The sequence below is a fragment of the Lygodium microphyllum genome, chromosome 25 (genome assembly GCF_053477565.2).
Source record: "Lygodium microphyllum isolate KBCC chromosome 25, Lygodium_microphyllum_v1.1.10, whole genome shotgun sequence".
In the NCBI taxonomy this organism is placed as follows: domain Eukaryota; kingdom Viridiplantae; phylum Streptophyta; class Polypodiopsida; order Schizaeales; family Lygodiaceae; genus Lygodium; species Lygodium microphyllum.
Genome location: NC_141159.1, coordinates 7,869,567 through 7,889,835, shown reverse-complemented (window position 1 = coordinate 7,889,835; position 20,269 = coordinate 7,869,567). Strand labels below are relative to the sequence as shown.

General features: G+C 41.2%; 1 protein-coding gene across 2 annotated transcripts in view; it reads left to right on the top strand.

Annotated features, from left to right (window-relative positions):
- Positions 1 to 19,932, top strand: part of LOC148013884 (Transducin/WD40 repeat-like superfamily protein) — a 43,596-nt gene extending 23,664 nt beyond the window's left edge. Inside the window, exons 9-16 of one of the 2 annotated variants that reach the window (XM_087666286.1) lie at positions 8,983 to 9,115; positions 9,197 to 9,300; positions 9,372 to 9,439; positions 18,143 to 18,208; positions 18,442 to 18,661; positions 18,734 to 18,818; positions 19,014 to 19,192; positions 19,307 to 19,932. In XM_087666286.1, coding sequence (XP_087522412.1) covers positions 8,983 to 9,115; positions 9,197 to 9,300; positions 9,372 to 9,439; positions 18,143 to 18,208; positions 18,442 to 18,661; positions 18,734 to 18,818; positions 19,014 to 19,192; positions 19,307 to 19,392 — 941 coding nt within the window. In that variant the 3' untranslated portion in view covers positions 19,393 to 19,932. Of the gene's footprint in view, positions 1 to 8,982; positions 9,116 to 9,196; positions 9,301 to 9,371; positions 9,440 to 18,142; positions 18,209 to 18,433; positions 18,662 to 18,733; positions 18,819 to 19,013; positions 19,193 to 19,306 lie in introns of both variants that reach the window. The other variant, XM_087666284.1, reaches the window with a different exon arrangement.
- The last annotated feature ends 337 nt before the right edge of the window (positions 19,933 to 20,269 follow it).

Sequence of the window (20,269 nt, the reverse complement as noted above, 5' to 3'; positions counted from 1 at the left end):
ATATCCATGACCAAGAGAGGATTATTCAAGATTATTCCTTGTAATTCCAATGTACTATTGAGAGAGAGAGTATATGTGAGAGAGCAAATTTTCTATGAGAAACATTGTATCTACATGAGAGAGAATATGAAGATGATGAAAGATGAATACTATGTGATGAATTCCATTCAAAGCTGATCTTTCTTTTGTGTCATTATGGTTCTTTGATGGTTTCTATACAGAATATGAAGAATGTGTTGAAGATTTGTTGTGATAAATCCGTGGGAGAATTGCTATATGATGCTATGGATTTTTTTGTTTTTTATTTTTTAAAAAGTTTTTTTTTTAAATTGAAAGAATACACAAGTAATGGAGGGCGGTGGCTGATTAAGTAGCAGAGAGGAAATAAACCCAAGTCCTTCATAAAACAAGTAAACCTATTCCATACACTACTAGGATAAGTGCTTAAGGATAATGGAAGTGTGTGTGCATGCCAATCATATGGAGAATATATGGGGAGGCAATGATGATGATGGTGAGCTTAGCAGGACAAGCAAAGCAAGCAAGCATGTGGAAATTGCCTTGGAGAATTGCCATGTGCAATGCCACGAGTATGGTGGATCCAGAGTTAACCACTCAGGAAAGATTGAAAAGAGATGAATGCTCATAGATACATGTTGATATGAATAGAATGCCAATGCATAGGGTAATGCAAAGGAATATGCAAGATGTCACGCTCATGTAGAATGCGATGCAATGGTGTCACTCGACAGTGTCCTTGGAGGGGAATTTTTCACTTGTCCTAGTGTCCTTTTACAATCATGTTGTTCAGACTTTGGATGAAGTTATAAATGTCCTTAAGTACAAGCATAACGAATAATAAATGTTTGAAAGATCTAAAGTTAAAGTGTAAACATTATCACTGTGGCTGATCAAGAGAAGAAACTGCCTCCTCACAAATTGGAGGGAGAAGCAAGAGGGAAGCATCCTCTCCGTGTCAATTGGAAGGAGTAGAGGAGGGTGGACCCAAGTCAATTTGAGGTAGAATGTATTATAGGATCGGCTGGTTGACTACTTTGGTCAGAATGTTTGCAAAATTGTCACAAGAAGGCACAAACTCTAGGCGAATAGTGTCTAGCTCAACTTGCTCTTTGGTGAAGTGGAAGTGGGCTCCCATATACCGCATCCGAGGTGTGATGATTGGGTTGCCCGCAAGGGCAATGACACTTTGGTTGTTGTAGTAGACAACTGTAGGAGAATCACAAGGAAACTGAAGTGTAGCTAGCAAGCTCCTCAGATAGATGTTCTTAGTGATACCATCAAAGAGAGCCCTATACTCGGCCTCGGCCGTGCAAGTTGCCACCGTCTTCTGCTTATGCATTGACCAAGAAATAGGAGTCATGCCCAGGGAAAAAAGGTAATCGCTATGGGAACGCGGGGTGTCAGGATCTCCCACCCAGTCAGAATTGGTGTAACCCTACAAGCATAAGCCATATCCATAAGTCGGGCCATAATTAAAAGTACACCGTAAATATCTCAATGTACGAAGATAAGCAATCCAATGTATCATCCTACATGCTGAAAAATACTGACTAAGTACACTAACAAAGTATGCTAAGTGTGGTCTAGTTTGAATCAACCAAAGAAGCTTTCCTACAACATAATGATATGTGTGAGCATCAAAAGAATAGCCCACAAAAATCAAGAGATCAGCTCAGGGAGTGAGCTTTTCTATCTTGTCATCAGGCGTATGTGTGTATACACGATTCCCAAAGACTCTGAAACGGGAAATAATAACCCTCTCACCAAAGAATGCCTCATAGGGAGTTCGTTGAGGGACGGCCGTAGTCGAGCATCGATTGAGGATGTACACTGCAGTGCTAACAGTCTCAACCCATAGACAATCGGGAAGCTCTCTTGTGAATAACATAGAGTGTGCCATGTTCAAGATTGTCCGGTTTCTACACTCTACGACTCCATTTTCGGAAGGGAAGTTGGTAGAGGTGAGTTGGCAAGAAATGCCATGCTATTGTAGAAACTCAGAAAACTTGTGGAAGATAAACTCGCCACCACTATCACTGCTCATGGTATCTACATGGCGTCCAATTTGGACATGAACCACCAACATCCAAGAATTGAAATAGGTGAAAGCATCGAACCTTTGCTTGAGAAAGTACACCCACATGTATTGAGAGAAATCATCCACTATCAAAAAGAAGTAAAGTGCGCCATTTAAGGCGGCAGTGAGTGTCAGGCCACAAAGATCAATGTAAATCAATTAGACCTCTGAAGATAGCTTCAGGCGAGGAATGCCATCAACCATTTGACAATGCGATAACTCATAAAGAGGGTCGTATCTAAGATGTCCTAAGCAATAATGCCAGAGATGCAGAGTGCTTGAAGGCTCCCGTGCAGTGGCTAAAGCCTAGAAATGATGGAACTCCAAGTTCTCGGTTGTTGGCACGGTAAGAAAGTGCATTAGGTGATAGAGGCCATTAGGTTGTTCCTTGCCGCGAGCATTGACTGAACCAGTCTGGTCATCAATGACTTCGACTGGGATTGATGTAAAAAAGATTGCTCGTCTCAACTAACAAAGTTATTGAACAGACAATAAGCTTACCCCAAGCTGGGGAACATGATAAACGTTGTTCGTCATTGCGGGATCTTGGCCCTCATCAATGGCAAAACTGATGTGACCACAAGCTTGGATCTTGATCGAGGAGTTGTTCCCTACTCTAACTCTCCTAGTTGTAGGATGTTTGGTGAGAAAAATGTCATTTATAGGGGTCATGTGATGAGTAGCTCCACTGTGCACAATCCAAGGAGGAGCAGAAGTGCTTGACTGTGACAAGTGGGCCTCTGTGATTGCCTTCTTGGAAGACAACTCACAGATATGGATGAGACTCGCATCTGATGCCTCTAAAGAGACGATATGGACCTTTGTAGATCAATCAGACAAGCCCTCTGGTGTTGAGAATGTTGTTGACTGTGATGGCTGACTAGTGGTAGTGTGAGATTGAGCTTTCCATGGCCCTGAGGTTGGTTGCCATCACCCTGCTTCCCTTCTTGGGATGCGGAGGTCTGAGGCTTGGATTTTGGCTATGTGCCTTTTACCTTTGATCGACACTCGTCGTCAAAATGGCTAGCCTTCTAACAATGTTGACAAGATCTATTCTTCTTAGATACATTCTACCACCTTGGTGTAAGAGAGGGTTGATTGTTCACTTGGGTCTCACTAGATGAGGTTTGAGTGGATTTTTGAGGTTTCTTAGTCTTTGCTTGCTGTTCCTTTTGAGAAGTGGCAACAAGGGCTCCCGCTATAGGAGATGCCCTATGAAACCGATCGAACAGCCTCGGATAATGCAAGAGTTGACACTCAAATTCATAGAATGTGGGCATAGTGGGTTGTGAGATGACCTGTTGCACAAAGCTAAAGTATTTCCTTAGCAGCTTGTTTAAGAATAGTGTGACCTGGTCTTCAGAGAACTTAGGAGCCCCCGTCGTAGAGAACTCGACGAGGAGTCACCAATACTCAAACAACTTGACCTTAAGGTCATCCTTATCATTAATGGTAAAAATCTAAAGCTCATGGTGAAGATTAATGCGACAGCTAAGCTGCATAGCAGTCAGTCAAGTGTATCCAATGCTGTGACGCTAAGTCGAAATATTGAAGCTGAGAATGAAACTTAGGTAGTAAGTCCTGTATTAACTCAACTATAATGGAGGCATTACGAGCCTTCCATGAGCGGATGACATTGTATGGAACAAGTGCGAGATCGGGTTGGGGTTCCAAACCTTGTACAAGATTCCATAGGTTCTCGGAGTCTAGGATATGCCTCATCAAATTGGACTAAGTGGTGTAGTTAGACCCATTGAAACGAGTTTTATCATTGAATGAGTTCTTGGTAGATGAGGAGCTAGAACCATGAGGTGTCCATAGAGGTGGATAAGTGTGATGTGGTGGTGGATAAGATGGTGGAGGATAAGGAGGGGGATAAGAAATAGGGTAGGTAGAAATAGGCTGCTGCTGTCCAATGAGTGTCGATTGCTGCGGAGGCACTGGAACAAAAGTGTTTCTATAAGGTACCAAAGGTGTAGGCAAAGGCATTGGGACACGGTAGCCTTGTTTAAGAGTTGGTTGGGGCACTACAGAACACTAGGTAAAGCCATAGAGGCAAATTGTGGTACCAAATGATCCACACTCAAAGAATGCCCTAGAGGGGGAAAACTCGAAAGTGTGTGTGTTGGAGGATGATCTACCATCACGAATACGCCACCTGAATAGGAGAAAGGAGTCGTTTTAAAGGCTGTGCCTAATGGAGGACCCCTCGGTGTGGTGTGTGGTGAAAGCATAGCTGCACTTAATTTGAAGCTCATGGTCAAGATTAATGCGACGGCTCCTATCTTGAGCCTCATAGTGGTCAGTCAAGTGTGCCCAATGCTCTAACGCTTAGTCGAAATGCTAAAGTTGAGAATGAAACCCAGATAGTAAGCCTTGCATCATCTCAACTATAGCGGAGGCATTACGAGCCTTCCAAGAGCGGACAACCTTGTATGGAACAAGTGCAGGATCGGTTGGGGTTCCAAACCTTGCACAAGATCCCATAGGTTCTAGGAGTCTAGACATGCCTCATCAAATTGGACCAAGTAGTGTAGTTAGACCCATTGAAATGAGTTTTATCATTGAATGAGTTCTTGGTAGATGAGGAGCTAGAACCATGAGGTGTCGATGGAGGTGGATAAGTGTGATGTGGAGGGGGATAAGAAATAGGGTAGGGAGAAATAGGCTGTTGATGTCCAATGAGTGCCGATTGCTACAGAGGCACTGGAACAAAGGTGTTTCCATAAGGTGCTGAAGATGGAGTTGGAGGCATTGGGACACAATAGCCTTGTCTAAGAGTCGGTTAGGGCACAACAATCAATTAGTCCACAGGGTAAAGCCATAGAGGCAAATTGTGGTATCAAACGATTCACACTTGAAGAATGCCTTGGAAGGGGAAAACTTGAAAGTGTGTGTGTGGGAGGATGAGCTCCCATCATAGGGACATCACTCAAATAAGAGAGAAGGATCCCCTCGTGTGGTGTGGGGTGGAAACATAGGTGCACTTAATGGAGGCTGAAAGGAATGTGCAACGGAAAATGAGGGAGAGATGGGTGGGAGTCCAAATGGATTTGTCATGGGTGAAGATGTGGGAAACAAATTGGTTTCTTTTGTCCATTAAATGTGAGAAAATGAGATGTACCTACTCCAGTATGACCATGAGAAACAAAATCATTCGAAAGAAAAGAAAGGGAAGGTATACTTACAAGTTCTTGCCTCGTTTGCTTACCTTGTCTGGAGTTTTCAAAGAAATATCTATCTCCTCATTACTTCCAAACCAAGAAATGTTATGTATTACCTCTTCTTCAAGAGGATCTCGCGTCCCATGAGGATCGGAGGAATCAGATTGCATAGAAATAGAAACAAGGCTGTTCATACTTGGCACTGGAGAAAAGAAGTAAGATGGAAGTGGTGTGTAATAGGTTCCACTTGAGGATGGCCAGTCCGTAGTGGAGATTCTGTCGCACCTGCATGGTCAATAGTTTTGTGCACTGAAATTAAAGGAGGAAACTCAGGCTTACCTTCTATCTGCTCCTGAGCCCCATGTACGAGGATGAGATCGTACTTAGCGGTAGAAATCTCGTACAGTTGATGGACTCCATGGTAGTCTGATGTCTCTCCACCCATGCCAGATCTTGCAAGGGCAATTTGAAAGGCCCACTGTTGCTCGTTTCTTGACATGCTTGGCTGTGGAGTCTGGAGCGGTATGTTGGTGTTCGAAGTCATCTAAATCTTTTGTTGTTCTTGCTTTTGCGGATGAGCTCTCCAATCAAGTCCAAGGTTTCTCAAAGAGAACTTGGCTCTGATACCATGTGAAGAGAGACTCTAAACGCAAAAACACAATACCAATCGTACAATAAAGCACAAACTGATAATATAGATAGGGTTAGGGTTAGGGTTAGGTTAACTGAGAGACAATGAACACAGAGAATAATGAAATGAATGATTGCGGAATATACAATGCTCATGCAACGAACACACTATGTAGAGAGTGAATATTGTACCACAAACTCTTGTATCTCGAGGATTAGGGCAGGGATAATGAGTTGGAGAGAGTGTCGTACTCTGAACGGATCCCAAAACATAGCAAGGCAGGCTCCGGATGTCAAACACTAGCAAATGCAGCAGTAGGTGTACTGGATCTGATGCAGACGGCAGTGTGCAATAGCAAATGCATGTTGAGGAGAGAGAAAATCTGCAAACGCAGAGTGAGGAGAGAGAACAGCAAAACGCAGCCTATGCAGGCTGGGCGACAGCTGGCTAAAGTGAGAGACTGCCAAACGCAACAGAGCGACAACTAGAGGAGAGAGAAAATTGTTCGTACAGCAGCAGATCGCAGTTGCCAGCAAGGATGATGATGTGGCAGACTGATGTCAGTAGTAGCAATAGTCAAGAGTAGTCGCTTGGCTGTAATTAGCTCTGATCAGCACTTAAAAGGTGGGAAATAGGTGCTAGACTGATGTAGAGAGCAATGGCCAGCTTGGACTGCAATGTCCTCCGCATCCAGGGTGTGGGCAGCAAGCTGAAAGGCCTAAAAACTGCGAAAATGAGATGGTAAGAGTGGAGGGCCGGCTGCCTATTTATAGAAAGTTTGGGAGCCCCCACTTAACTCTCTCGATCCAGGCCCCATTTTAGGGTTTCAACTAAAATAAGCCTAAAATAGGCATAAAATAAGTTGTTTAAGTGGCTAACTGCATTTCTTAGCACAACACTCTCTAGTGCATTTGTAACATGAACTCCTAAATATGACTGAACAATAGCTGACAGAAGGAATAGGGCAATTGTATGTGGTGAAGGAAAAACATGAATATTATCTTCTGTCCCTATTCATCAGGGTTCTGAAAATGATTCATTCTAGACGGGGATCTAGAACAAGCTTCTCAAAATGGTTTAGGGGACATCAGATTGAAAGGCAGCTTGCAACCCATAATCTTGTCATTGTGGCCAAAGTGCCAATGGGCATCCATTATGAAGTGCTTTCTAGCACTCCTGCAAGGCAGATATATTCTACACTTCTGTTTTCTTTTGAAAAGAGTGTAGGAAATGCCCCCAGTTCTCCACGTGGACATGTGAACTCAGGCTCCTGTGACTATAAGCCTGCTGTAAATGAACTTTTGCTGGCAGCTGAACATGCTAGAGAGGAGAGAAAAGAAGTGGTTGCCTTGACTTGGTATAGTGGACTTATGGTGGGAAGGGGGAAGCTTTATAGCTCATAGGGATTGTTGGAAGGTGTTGACTGCTCTGCAGTTAATTGGACTGCTGTCTGCTGACCTGCTTGATTTGCCTGATCCCCTAGGATCCAATCTGCACACCAGACTCGACACAAGCCAAATATACAATAAAAGGGACTGGACATCATACTATCCTCCCAGCCATAGAGCTAAACAGGCTTAGGGTGAGCGATGAAATGTCCCCCTAGGATCCAACCTGCACACGAGGGACGACACAAGCCATATCCACAGTAAAAGGGACTGGACATTAGACCCACCTGCTAGCAATAGAGCCAAACGGGCTCACCCCGAGCTTGGGAGCTATCAACACTCCGGATCACAACCTCATCCCAAGAGTTGGCGTCCTATACCACCAACCCACACCATCTTGGTGTACAAATGCGTTGGCCAACGGGCCAAGAGTCCAAGAGGTGATCACCCAATGAATGTGAACAATAGGGCCTTGAGTCCTATAAATAGGACTCAACTACCCTAACGTTGAATTGCCCTTACTGCATTCGCACTAAGCCACTTCATGACCATTGTGACCAATGCTACTAGCACCCATCCGGATTTTAAATGCCCAGGGACGTAACAGGGAGCTTTAAGCAGCGGGACAAGCAGATCAGGGAGGAGCTGGGTGCGGATAAAGCTGGGCAAGTGACAGAAGAAGAATAGTGAGGGAGGAGAAATGAGGCAGCTGTGGCGGTGGCAGCACGACTATCTGCAGGGAGGGGTGGGGCATGTTAGGCCAGAGTGCAGGAGATCCCCATTGCTTACAAATGTCAATGTGCCCTGAATTTAGTACAATTCTTGCTCCTAGGGAGTTAACCCAAATTGGAGGCTTTTCCATCATGCATTTTTAGGCTAAAATACCTCCCAACTTTCATGATTTTGGCATTTGCAACAGTACAACATGCATGCATGTGCATGTGTGCATACATGTAACTTGTAAGTACATCAATATATATGTCTCTGTATATGTGTAAATGTATGTACACCTGGGTCTGCATGTATGTACATTTACAAGTATACATACGTACAAAAGTATGCATGATGCCAATTCATTGTCTAAGGTTTTGTCATAGCTGATATCCACTTGATTTATTCTGTAAAAGAATGTCTGCAATCCAGATTTCTATGAAAAAACTTATTGTGTTAACCATCCTGTATGTGCCTCTTCTGTTTGTTCGCCATTCATCTGCATTTAGAGGAGGCAGTACTTGCATTTGGATCATCAGGTATTTCTTAGGTTGTCTTGCCTGCCTTGTATTTGTTTCAAAATTCAACTTCATATTTGTTTGTTCTACTTCAGAGTGAGAACTTGTCTTTTCTCCCTTGTATTTGCGTCAGACATTAGGAAAAACCAAAGCAGAGGGAAAGTGGACTCATTTTTGGCACAGCTCAGATGCTAAGACTTTTCTACAAGCACAAATTTTCAATATCAGAACTAAGGAAGCTTGAGAGTGACTATTACAAGCAGTGGTGTGATGGATCATGTATGGGTATAAGATGAGAGGGGAGAAGTCACTAATTCAGAATATAAGACCTTGTTAATTAGAGGACACAGGATGATAGAATTTCTTCGATCCTGATCTTCATGTGAACATTAACCATCATAACAAAAATAATCATTCAGTTTGTTCTGTTTGCTACATCTCATCTCCTAACCAGGATTTTTTGATATTGTAGGCTCTAGTGATGGAACAGTAAGACTGTGGGAGGTTGAGTCTGCACATTGTTATAGGATATGGGATATGGGTGGTCCTGTAAAACAAGTATCATGGAACCCAAACTCAGAGCTATACATTTTAGCTGTTGCAGTGTAAGTCATCTTCATCATTTTGAATCTGCATGTTCTTTCCTTATAGCTACTTATATATTAAACATATGCTATTGGTCTCAGGAAGCAGCAGATAGTACTCCTTGACACAAAATTGTATAATGACCCAGAGGAAACTACAAAGCTCTTGTCTGTCAACACACCTCTTCCAACAGTTGACAGTTCTGGTCAGTTTTACTCTCTACCTAAGCCAGGTGTTTGATTACAATGGATGGTAATTGACTGGTTAATTTTCCAGGAGATGGAAGTCTGGTAACATGGGCTCAGCATGATAAGTTGCAAGCACTGGAATTGAACCATAAACAGGTGCTTTAACTTCGAACTGAATCATTTGTGCGGATTTTTCCATTGTTGCTGGTCTCAAGTAAATTGTCACATGTTTCAGGAAGGAATGTTCTTCTACCTCACTTGAGTAGTGGAAATTTCATTTTATGTGGCAGATATAATGACTTTTGTTCTTATCAAACTTTTGCGTAATTGTTGGATCAGCAAGATATTATGGCTAGTATTAGATGCTTTTTAAAATGATTGGATGAGCTCAATGTGCATTCTAAATTCTAGATGAGAGACATGAAACTCATGTTTTCACAAGAGGCTAGTTGATACTTACCTACATGCATCAATCAAAATTGGAGGCTACTTGCAGCTAGAGTATCATCAACGTTTTTGGTGTATCTGTAGATGTTCTCTAGAGAATGTGAGGGGTTGTGGAGCACCTCGTTTTTGGTAGTCCAGTGGCAACTTAAATAGATATCGCATATAGAGTAATGTTTTGCGGGTCTTTCGAGGGCTTTGTTTTGTGAAGAAAACCTTTAAATTCCTGTGAATACATGTCCAAGGTCTTCTCCCCTATGTTGAGCTCAAATAGTTTGCGAAAATTTTCAATCCCATCATCGACCACAAACCTCTTTTGGAAATGGATTGAGTATATACCCATGTCTCTAGCTTGGGACGTGATTGTGCTCACCAAGCATACACCTTCCCCTAAAACATTATTTGTATTTGTTTGACTTATTGAGCGTCGTCAAATTGATACAAATTAAAATAAGCTGTCCACTTGACCAACCATGAGTCAATGTTGGTCTCATTGCATTCCTTCTTTTCCCGTCTAAAGAGTTTTGATTGGAATAGCAGAGGCAACATTCTTGTGCCTATGGGTATAAATGGGATGCGTAGCTCGATCAATTTCTGTTGCATGGCTTTTATTTGAGCTTGCAGAACCACTACAAGGGATGAGTCTACATTAGATTTCATAGAAGAAGAGTCTTCGAGATAGTGCTCGTGTGTGTGTTCGAGTTTGGGAGAAGCTGGTCAGACATCCTCCATGTGTTGAGGTTTGGTTGTAGGAAGTGTATCAAAAGGAGAGATAGTGTGAGAAGTCATGGTGTCGATAGAGAGCAAAGAAAAAGAAGGAAAATAGAGAGATCAATTTCTTTGGGGAGAAAAGCAATGTATTCACGAAAGAGAATATGAGAGATTGCTAATGAAATGGGCTGCAAAGCAGAGGAAAAAAACTAGTTTGCTTTTAATGCAGATTCGAAGGCTTTTTTTTGGGTGGGGGGAGAAGCAAGGGAACAACTTTATTAATAAAAAGGTTTGGAGAAGGGAAACAAAAGAAAACATGCCGTCTAAATCTTTCTTCTTCATTTTACACTTGATCGTAGCACATGGTATAGGAGAGTTTCAAAAATGGAGGTAATGGAAATGAGAAAAACTAGAGTTTTGGAGTTTCAACCCAATTTTGGAAATGGGAAAATGGCATTTCGGATTGTATACTAAAATAAATATGTTATTACATAGGTATGTAAATATATCAATGCCTACAACAAAATCTACCCAAATTTCATACAAAATTTTGAGTCTTCATGTGATATGATCGAAATCATGATTCATTATATGTGTCGCAAGTGAAAACTCAATGGTTAAGATAGTTAAGACTTAGTTTTTAAAACTTTGAACAACAAAATGAATTATCATTTATGATACATGAATCATATGAAGATTGAAAGCAAGAATGGTGGAACCAAGATGCATAATAAGGAAAATCAAGATATATGTAAGTGTGCCATGTAAATAATTTGTCGAAGGTCTAGTGAGTACTAGTAACTATTGAGTATCAAAATCAATGAACAATCATTATATCATCACGTGCATGTGTAATGCCATTGGTGATTGGTAACTGCAATGCTAAATTGACTCCTGAGGTGTCATGACTCTAGAAGAGAATGCATTACATGTTGATGCGTCCATTGTGGATGACACAAGTTTGCTTTGCCTAAAAAGAAAAAATATGGTGCTTGATCTTCCTCCACTAAAAGCACCTACTCAAAATGTATGTGAAAATTGTGTACTTGACAAAATGCATTATGCTTTGTTTCCCAAAGATGGAACTATGCGTGTTGATCAAAAAGTACAGCTTGTGGATAGTGAGGTTTGTTGGTCCATGTGTATCAAATCCATCGAACAATACTTGTACTTTGTAACCTTCATTGATGGCATGACTTGTCATTGTTGGGCATATGCTTTGAGGCACAAATCAGAAGTGTTTGCATGCTTTAAAACCTTCTTGGTGATGCAAGTTGATTGCACTATGTATTGATCAAGAGGCGAATACATGTCATGGGAATTCAACTCTTTTTTGGTCAAAAGGGGCATTATACAGTAGCATACTACACCTTACACACCTCATCAAAACGGTGTGGCTGAAAGAAAAAATCACACTTTGATGAAAATGACACATTGTATATTGTCACACAATAAGTTGTCTCCAAAGTTTTGGCTTGATGCTATTATGTATGTAGTGTATATGTTGAATCACAGCGCAACTAAAGTATTGGCTGAATGTATGCCTTATGAGGTTTGGAATGGTCGGAAACCAGTGATGTCATATATTCGTGTCTTTGGTTGTTTGGCATATGCTTTGATGCCACAACCACAAAGACTTAAATTGCAAGACAAGGTTGTCAAATGCATTTTTATCAGTTAGAGTGTAGAAAGTAAAGGGAACCGTTTGTACCAACCCTCCATCAACAAGATATTTGTTAGTAGAGATGCAATATTCGTTGAACATGTTGGCCACCCCTTCATAGACTGCAAAAATCAGCCCAATGTTGGGTCTACGGACATGTTTGACAGATGCTGGCCACCCCTTCATGGACTGCAAAAATCAGCCCAACGCTGGGCCTATGGACATGTTTGACAATTTGTTGTGACTGTATCATCAAGGTGCACTTGATTTTGGTCAATGTCAGCAACATAGTGAGGGTTTACAGTAGCAAAATCAGCAGGAAACACTTGAATACCAGCGTGATTTTCAGCGGATTGATCAAGGCATTGCTAATTATGAAGTGGCTGATGAGAGGGTTGCAATTCAGGAAGCTAAAATGGTCCCTGGATGACTGTTAGATACATTATGAGATAGCAAGCAGTCCTTGCCACTTTCCGGTAGAACTAGAGCAGCGACTCGCCATGGACAAGGTAACTTAGTTGTGCAGGCACTTTTATTTATTGCATGCGATGAGAAACTTGTTTCTTTACATGATGCTTTGCAAATGAACATTGGATGGCAGCTACGTAATGAGAAATAAACTCTATTTATAAAAACGGCACATGAGAGCTATGTGACTTGCCTACTCACAAACATGCTATAGGTACAAAGTGGGTTTACAAATTAAAACACAGATTTGATAGTAGCATTGATCATATACAAGGCACATATTGTTGCCAAAGGGTATGCCCAAAAGCATAGGATTGCATAGGATTGACTATGATGAGATGTTTGCATCCACTTTACATATAATTACCATTTGCAGTGTCATTGCTTTGGTTGCTCATTATGATTGGGATGTGCATCAATTAGATGTGAAGACTGCTTTTTTGAATGGTGATTTTCATAAGGAGGTTTATGTCACTCAACCTCTTGGCTTTGGTTAGAAAGTTTCAGAAAGTAAAGTGTGCCGTTTGCATAAGGCTTTTAAAGCAAGCACCTAGGGCATGGTATGAAAAGATACATGCATACTTGATTGCTTTTGTCTTCAGTAATTCACACATTGACATCACACTTTATGTTTGCAAAGATGGGGATAGCCTCTTGATTCTCATTCTTCATGTGGATGTCATGTTGTTGTTAGACCTCATGAGATACATATTTCAGCCTTAAAAGTTGAATTGTAGCATGCGTCTGAGGTGACAGATCTTGACCACTTTCACTACTATCTTGGCATACAATTTATTGTAGTTGAGAGGGACATTATTTTGCAATAATCTAAGTACATTGGGTAGCCCTAACCTAACATGGACACTTGCACCATGCAATGAATCCCTTTGTCCACCACCACTAGAAGATAGCAACATAGTCATTTTTGCACTAGGATCCGATATGGATATGGATGCACTTCATTTTGATGGGTCACTAGCACCTCAGGTTAGGGCCATTAGGCCCACTAGCCTCTCCTTGCTCCACGTGTGCTTAATTACCCCTATGTGGTGTTGGATGAGAGGATTCATCCTCTTGTAGCTCAATTCCCATACGTTTTCGGCACCAAAGATGGAGACTTACCGTGACTTTGGTTGGCACATTTGCACTTAGAAGAAGAATAAAAAAGAAGAAGAATGGAAGAAGAAGAGGAACTTAGACGGAAAGAAGGAAGGAGAAGAACTTAGAAAGACGAGGGAAGAAGAAGGAAAGAAGGAAGGAGAAGAAGGAGAAGAAGGAAGGAGGAGGAGGAGGAGGAGGAGGAGGTAGAGTCTAGAGGAGTTGCAAGAAGAAATGAGGCTTGAGTAAGAGGAGGAGATGATTGCGAAGACAAGTGCTAAGCTAGAGGAGAATGCCTTTTTTCTCTGGATGAGCCAATTTGCCTGTTTGCTACAATATCTCAAAATGCCATTTTCGTGTCTCGGTTTCGGTCTGAAAAGGTTGTTCCATTTCAGGGGCTTGGAAATGTTGTTTCAGGATACTATGTCATAACATCTAAGAGTCAAATAGGTTGCTCCTCCTTTCTCTTTGACCATGTGGGTCAACCTAGCGGTAATCCAATCCATTGATAGTCTTTAGGAAGGAAGACATGAGAGAGAAGGAAGAGTGAGAAACACTTGGACCAGATCATCCTTGTTGCAAAATTACGCGGCCCCCACCCCCCCGTGCCCAAACGCCTTCTCTGTGCAATGGCATAGTCAACAAAAGACTCTCTCTCTCTTTCTTCTCGTCATTAGATTCTTTGTTCCTTTTTGACACAATAAACTCTTTCTCTCCTCTACATTAGAGTCTCTGTCTTCTTGACATTAGAGGTCCTTGTTCTACCTTGTCTTCGACACAATAAACTCTTTCACTCCTCTACATTAGAGTCTCTGTCTTCTTGACATTAGAGATCCTTGTTCTACCTTGTCTTCAACATTAAGTTAACATTAATAAATAATGGTAATATTAAAAATAACAATAACATTAATATAAACATTAAAAGCTATGAACATAGTAACATTTACCTTTAAACTTTAACATTAAAGTAATTACGATGTTAATATCAAATGTTAAGTCAAGTGTCAAAACAGAAACTTTGATGTGTTTACATGTGGAGGTATTAACCATTGATGATGGGTCTGCCATTGCCTCGGAGTGGTAGCTCTTTGGGCTCCAATCATTAGTACAATCAAAAACCTCTATGCACACACATCATCTCAACAAAACACTGAATATGAGTACTGGACAAGAAGTATACCTTATCGTACAAACAAGAAGTGTATCTTGTTGCACCTACCACCTGCAACACATGTCTCCTGTGTATGCTTTTCTTGCTAGCAATGTTTTAACCACCCTAAACAAGATAAAAGCATATCTGTTAGGTGTGAACCATCATTGTTCTGTGAGTGAAAGTGGATTTGTGCGTGTCGTCAAATCTCGCGCGAGATACCAATGTAACACTCACCTAAGATCCAACTTGCACACGAGACACAACATAAGCTATATCCATGAATATAAAGGGATTGGACATTAGACTCCCTTCCTAGCCATAGAGCCAGATGGGTTTACTCCTAAGCCTGGGAGCTAGCAGCACTTTGGGTCACGACTACATCCCAAGGATTGGCGTCCCATGCTACCAAACCACACCATCTCGGTATACAGATATGCCAGTCTATGGCCCACGAGTCCAAGAGATGTGATTATAATATGGTGTGTAATAGGATCTTGAAGCCAATAGACAGGACTCGATTTCCCTAACCCCAAGTGTACATAGTGCATTTACACTAAGTCACTTCATAACCATTGTGACCAATGCTACTAGCAGCCGTTGGGATGCCCAAGGATGTAACAAGGCGAGCCCCAAAAAAGCTTTGTGTAATGTTGTTCAAGTGAACTGCTGCAAATGTACCATCTTTGCAGCAATTCGAAAGTTTTTAGGATTTGGGTGATCGTAATGAAAAATGCATTGAACTTAGTGCAAGTTTTGGGACAAGTAAGGTTGGAGGTAAAATTTTCATATGTTACTTGATTAAATTTTAGAATTGTTTCACTTATAGATGCAAATGGATGGAAGAGGGTGATATGGTAGATCATCCTCAATGCTATACTTTACCTTGTGTAGCACCTCCACTCCCCTAGTGATGGACCCCTCACGTGTATAGTGGATCTTGGATGTACTTTGCTTGCATCCATGGTGTTGTATGTTGACAATATTTCTACCTTGGGGATCACTATTTAGTGTACAAGGCACTATGGTTTAGTATGCAAATGGGAATAGTTTTTACCATGACTCTAAAACTATACATTAGTAAGGCATGTATGGAGTACACGGCATGTACATTGGAAGGTGATGTACATTTGCAAGGCATGTATGGAATACATGTTACTAGCGATGCAAGAGAAGTACATTTGTGTGAGTTACATGTTGTATAGAAGTAATGCACTTTGCAGAGATGTATATGATGCAAGTGATACATCATTGCTATGAGACACTGTTTGTGACAGATCTTGTTACGAGACATTGCTTATGCTCTTATCTACACATTACTTAGCCTTGGTGGTGATAACAATGTTGGTTTTTGGCATGTGGATGCATGATTTATCCCTTATGGTTTTGATGATAGTTACGATTCATGTATGAATTTTAACTTGGTCTTGTTGGCTTGATATTCAGCATGCCCTCTTGACGGGGTTCTATATAGGTCCAAATCAACTTTCTATGGGTTTTGTACCTAGTTCAAATGTTTGACATGATAGCAAACATCATGGATAGTAGGGAGCTAGATCTCTTTGAGTCAAGACTTGTATAGTAGGGGTCTAAACCTCTTTGTGTCATGGGTATTAGGGAATTGAATGATTTGATGCCCTAGACTAAAATTTATTGAAAGTTTCAAGACTTTCAGGTTCAAAGAGGTTAGAATTTAAATTAGGACCAGGCATGGCGAGAGTCTGGGCAAAGGCCTTGTATTTTCCAATAGAATTAATTATTATGGTTTAGAAATGAAGTCGAGGCTGAGTTTGCATGGGCAGGTTTGACACTTGGTAGTCGGCTAAGTTTGGGAGCCATGCAAGGCTGTGTGAGGCTGATTTGGGCTGTTTGGACAGATGTGAGAGTGGAGAACTCAATTCTGGGCTGAGAGAGAGCAGCGGAGACATCAAGGCAGCAAGCTGAGCTGGTCTGGGGCTATTTTCGGAGTAGAGACGCGTGTGGAATCTAGCAGTGGAAATTGAAGAATCGAGCCTCTAATTTGAACATGATCTGTTGCTGATTAGGGGTTTGGTGATCTGTTTGAAACCAACAAGGTTTAGGGTTTTTCATGGTTGTGTTGGGATGCAACATGCATGCCTCAATAATTAAGGAAGATCTCTGATGTATATTCAGCTAGCGGACAGTTGAATGGGTGGGATTTTGTAGTTCTACAAGAGGGCTGAATTGCATACAATTGGAACTGGATTCAATTTGAGCTTCCACGATCATGGAATCAAGGGGCAAATTGGATATTATAATTGCTGGTTACAGAGAACAGCAAGATATTTGAAATGGTGTGAGAGAATTGGCTTGGTCAATAGAGCAAGTTGAGAACTTGAGGGTGTATCTATTGAGTTTGAGGCAAGTGTGACATCTTTTTGGGGATTTGAGTCAAATTTCAGTTACATAACAGGATTTTGGAATTAATGTGAAAAGAAATACTAGAAGGGTCGCCGATATTTGGGGCCAAATTGGGTGTTGGCTCATCTCATTTTCTGGAGAGCGTATTAGACCAAAGTGCTAAAGTGCTGAATTTTCAATTTACCCTTTATTTTCTAAATTTATTGCCTGTTGTAATCAGTGTATTTTAGGGTTCCACGACTCTTGTGTAAAAAGGCTGGCTGGCTTCAACCACAAATTCTTCTAATGGTATTGCAAGGGCCTCTTCAGGACAAGTTTCTCATAATGAGCAGTAGCAGTCGTATTGTGACCATTAGATTGAGTATGGATCTCTAGATGCTTGTCCATATCTCTTACCATCACTGGTTGAACCAAGGTTGCTCTGGAGTAGAAGCAGCTATTATTACTATCCAACTCAATGAGCCTTGATATGCAAGTCCTCATCCATACTCATAATCTGTAATTGCAGATTTGAAGCAGACTGATCTGAAATTGTTTCATGTACATTTGCTGCTGTCCATCTACCTCTTGATGATACATAGTCTTGTATCTTCACGGTAGTTGTCTTCAGTGTGTGCAGGACAACAATAAAAACGTTGATGGAAATAGAGTAGGAAGCTATCTCATGATAGCTTGATTGGCACACATTTGAAATGTTTCTGAAAGTTTGAGGTGCTTGAGGAAATTTGGAGTTTTCTCACAAACTTCTTTTCCTGTCGCTGCAGTCACTTATTTGTGGGCTCTCAGGTGGTTTATTTAAAGTAGTTGCAATTTGATGATTATATATGCCTATTTGCTCCTTGAAGCAGATAAGCTATGAAGCAGGTCTAACACTTGTGCTTGAGATCACATGACCTCTAAAAGAGAAGGCTTTTAAAGCTGCTGATATTTGATTACTTTTCAGGATGTTACTTCGATAGCATGGCATCACAAGGGAGATTACTTTGCTTCTGTGGCACCAACTGATATCCTTATTACATGCCGAATTGTTAGTCCATTCCTGCAGTCTCTCTCCACTTCCATGATGAGAATGCTGAGAGTAGAGGGGAAGAAACCCCTGTTTAATAGTTCTTGTATAGTGTTACTGTGGTAGGAAGATGTGCCTGTGGATGTTCTAGGGCAGGAAACTGTGTACCTTTGGATGTGAGACCTGGACTTCAGTAATTGTGTTAAAATAACCTTGACCTTTTAGTACCGAATAACAGGGCAGTTCTTGTACATCAACTTTCAAAGCAGCAAACACAAAATCCGTTTCGGAAACTGCATGGGCGAGTTGTATCCGTGCTTTTCCATCCCTCTAAACCTTTCCTCTTTGTTGCTACAAGAGAGCACGTTCGTGTATACAATCTTGCCAAGCAGCAGCTCTCCAAAAAGCTTTTGACTGGGCTACATGAAATCACTTCCATGGCTATCCATCCGAAAGGTAACTTATGAACTTGTTTTTGCTGCAATGTTTCTGGTTGTAGTTGCTGACACATGCTTTATATTATTCCAGGAGATAATCTGATAGTTGGAAGTGAGGAAGGAAAACTCTGCTGGTTTGATATGGATCTCTCTACCAAGCCATACAGAACACTCAAGTCTCTCTCTCTCTCTCTCTCTCTCTCTCTCTCTCTCTCTCTCTCGTTTGTGCTATGTTTTGTCTGCTTGTAAGGACGTGACTGCAAGGTCTTGAAGTTAGCATATAATGTGCTGTCTCAGTTGATAGGGTTAAATCTGTGGAGATCATAATTCAGTGTTTTTTTAAGCTGTATAACATATTTGTTGTCTATCAGGAACCATCATGCAGATATCCGATCAGTTTCGTTTCATTCATCATACCCATTATTTGCTTCTTGTTCTGATGATTCAACGGCACATGTCTTCCATGGGATGGTGTATTCTGATTTATTACAAAATCCACTGATTGTTCCTTTGAAGATACTACGCGGCCATGAGAAAGTTGATGGGAAAGGTAAAGATGAGGAATATCAAAGTGTCTGTGTTTTGCTATCTTGAAGTTAAGAGTTAAACCTTTGTTAGTCTTTTTTGTTAGTGAACATGCTATTAATGAGAGATGCCCAAACAGGTATCATGGATTGTCAGTTCCATGTCAAACAGCCATGGTTGTTTACGGCAGGAGCAGATGCCATTATCAAACTATTTAGCAATTGATGCTGCATAGATGTAGCAGTGATGTATTAGACTTACATTATTCTACCTTGTGCACTTAAAGTTGTGACAGGTATATAGCTGGGTTGAATTGGTCCCCCAAACGGAGGATATGAAGTTTTGTAGAGAAGAGTTCTGTTCAGAAGTCGAACGAGCTCACATATGCATGGTGTGGGCACTCCGGCATTTGTATAATAGCCAGTTCCTTTGTAATGAGAGAAACTTGCGGCGTTAGCTTGGGGAGATTCTTTCTTCAGAAGATGTGATGTACCATATAGGTAGCCGTATAGGTAGTATATTAGAAAGTAGTTGCACGTGTTGCGGATTGCTTTGAAAATAAGCATCAAGCCATTGTCTCTTAATGTTCTGGAAGTGTTATTGCATACTCTTACGCATCAATCTGTTGCTTCTTAATTGTTTAAAGGAATCTTGCATTGGATGAGGGTGCACAAAGCACAAAAAGGTTCATCCAACCTTGAAGCAAGCATCAGCATTATGACCTGTGAAGTTATGGAACTATTGTTGATTGGGGAACGGGGTTGTAGCCGAATTGGATGGAGTATGGGTTGAGTATTGCGGGGGTGTGAGTTTGATCTATGGGTTGCGCTTACCCGATGGCACCAATCTGTCTACGTTTTTACTAGTGTTTATTGTCTTTGCATTTATTGGGATAAGCGTCATATTTGTAAAGGTCTTGCATGCTAGTGGATTTTTCTAGATGCGACATAAAATGTTATCTAGGATGTTGCATGAGTAATTCAAGTATGTGCGAAGTGCCAGTGTAACATGCCATTACACTTAACTGATTCTCAACACCAAGCACAAGTAATAACACGGTTCACGGTGGAGACTTCAATTCTACATGCTCTCAAACAAAGTG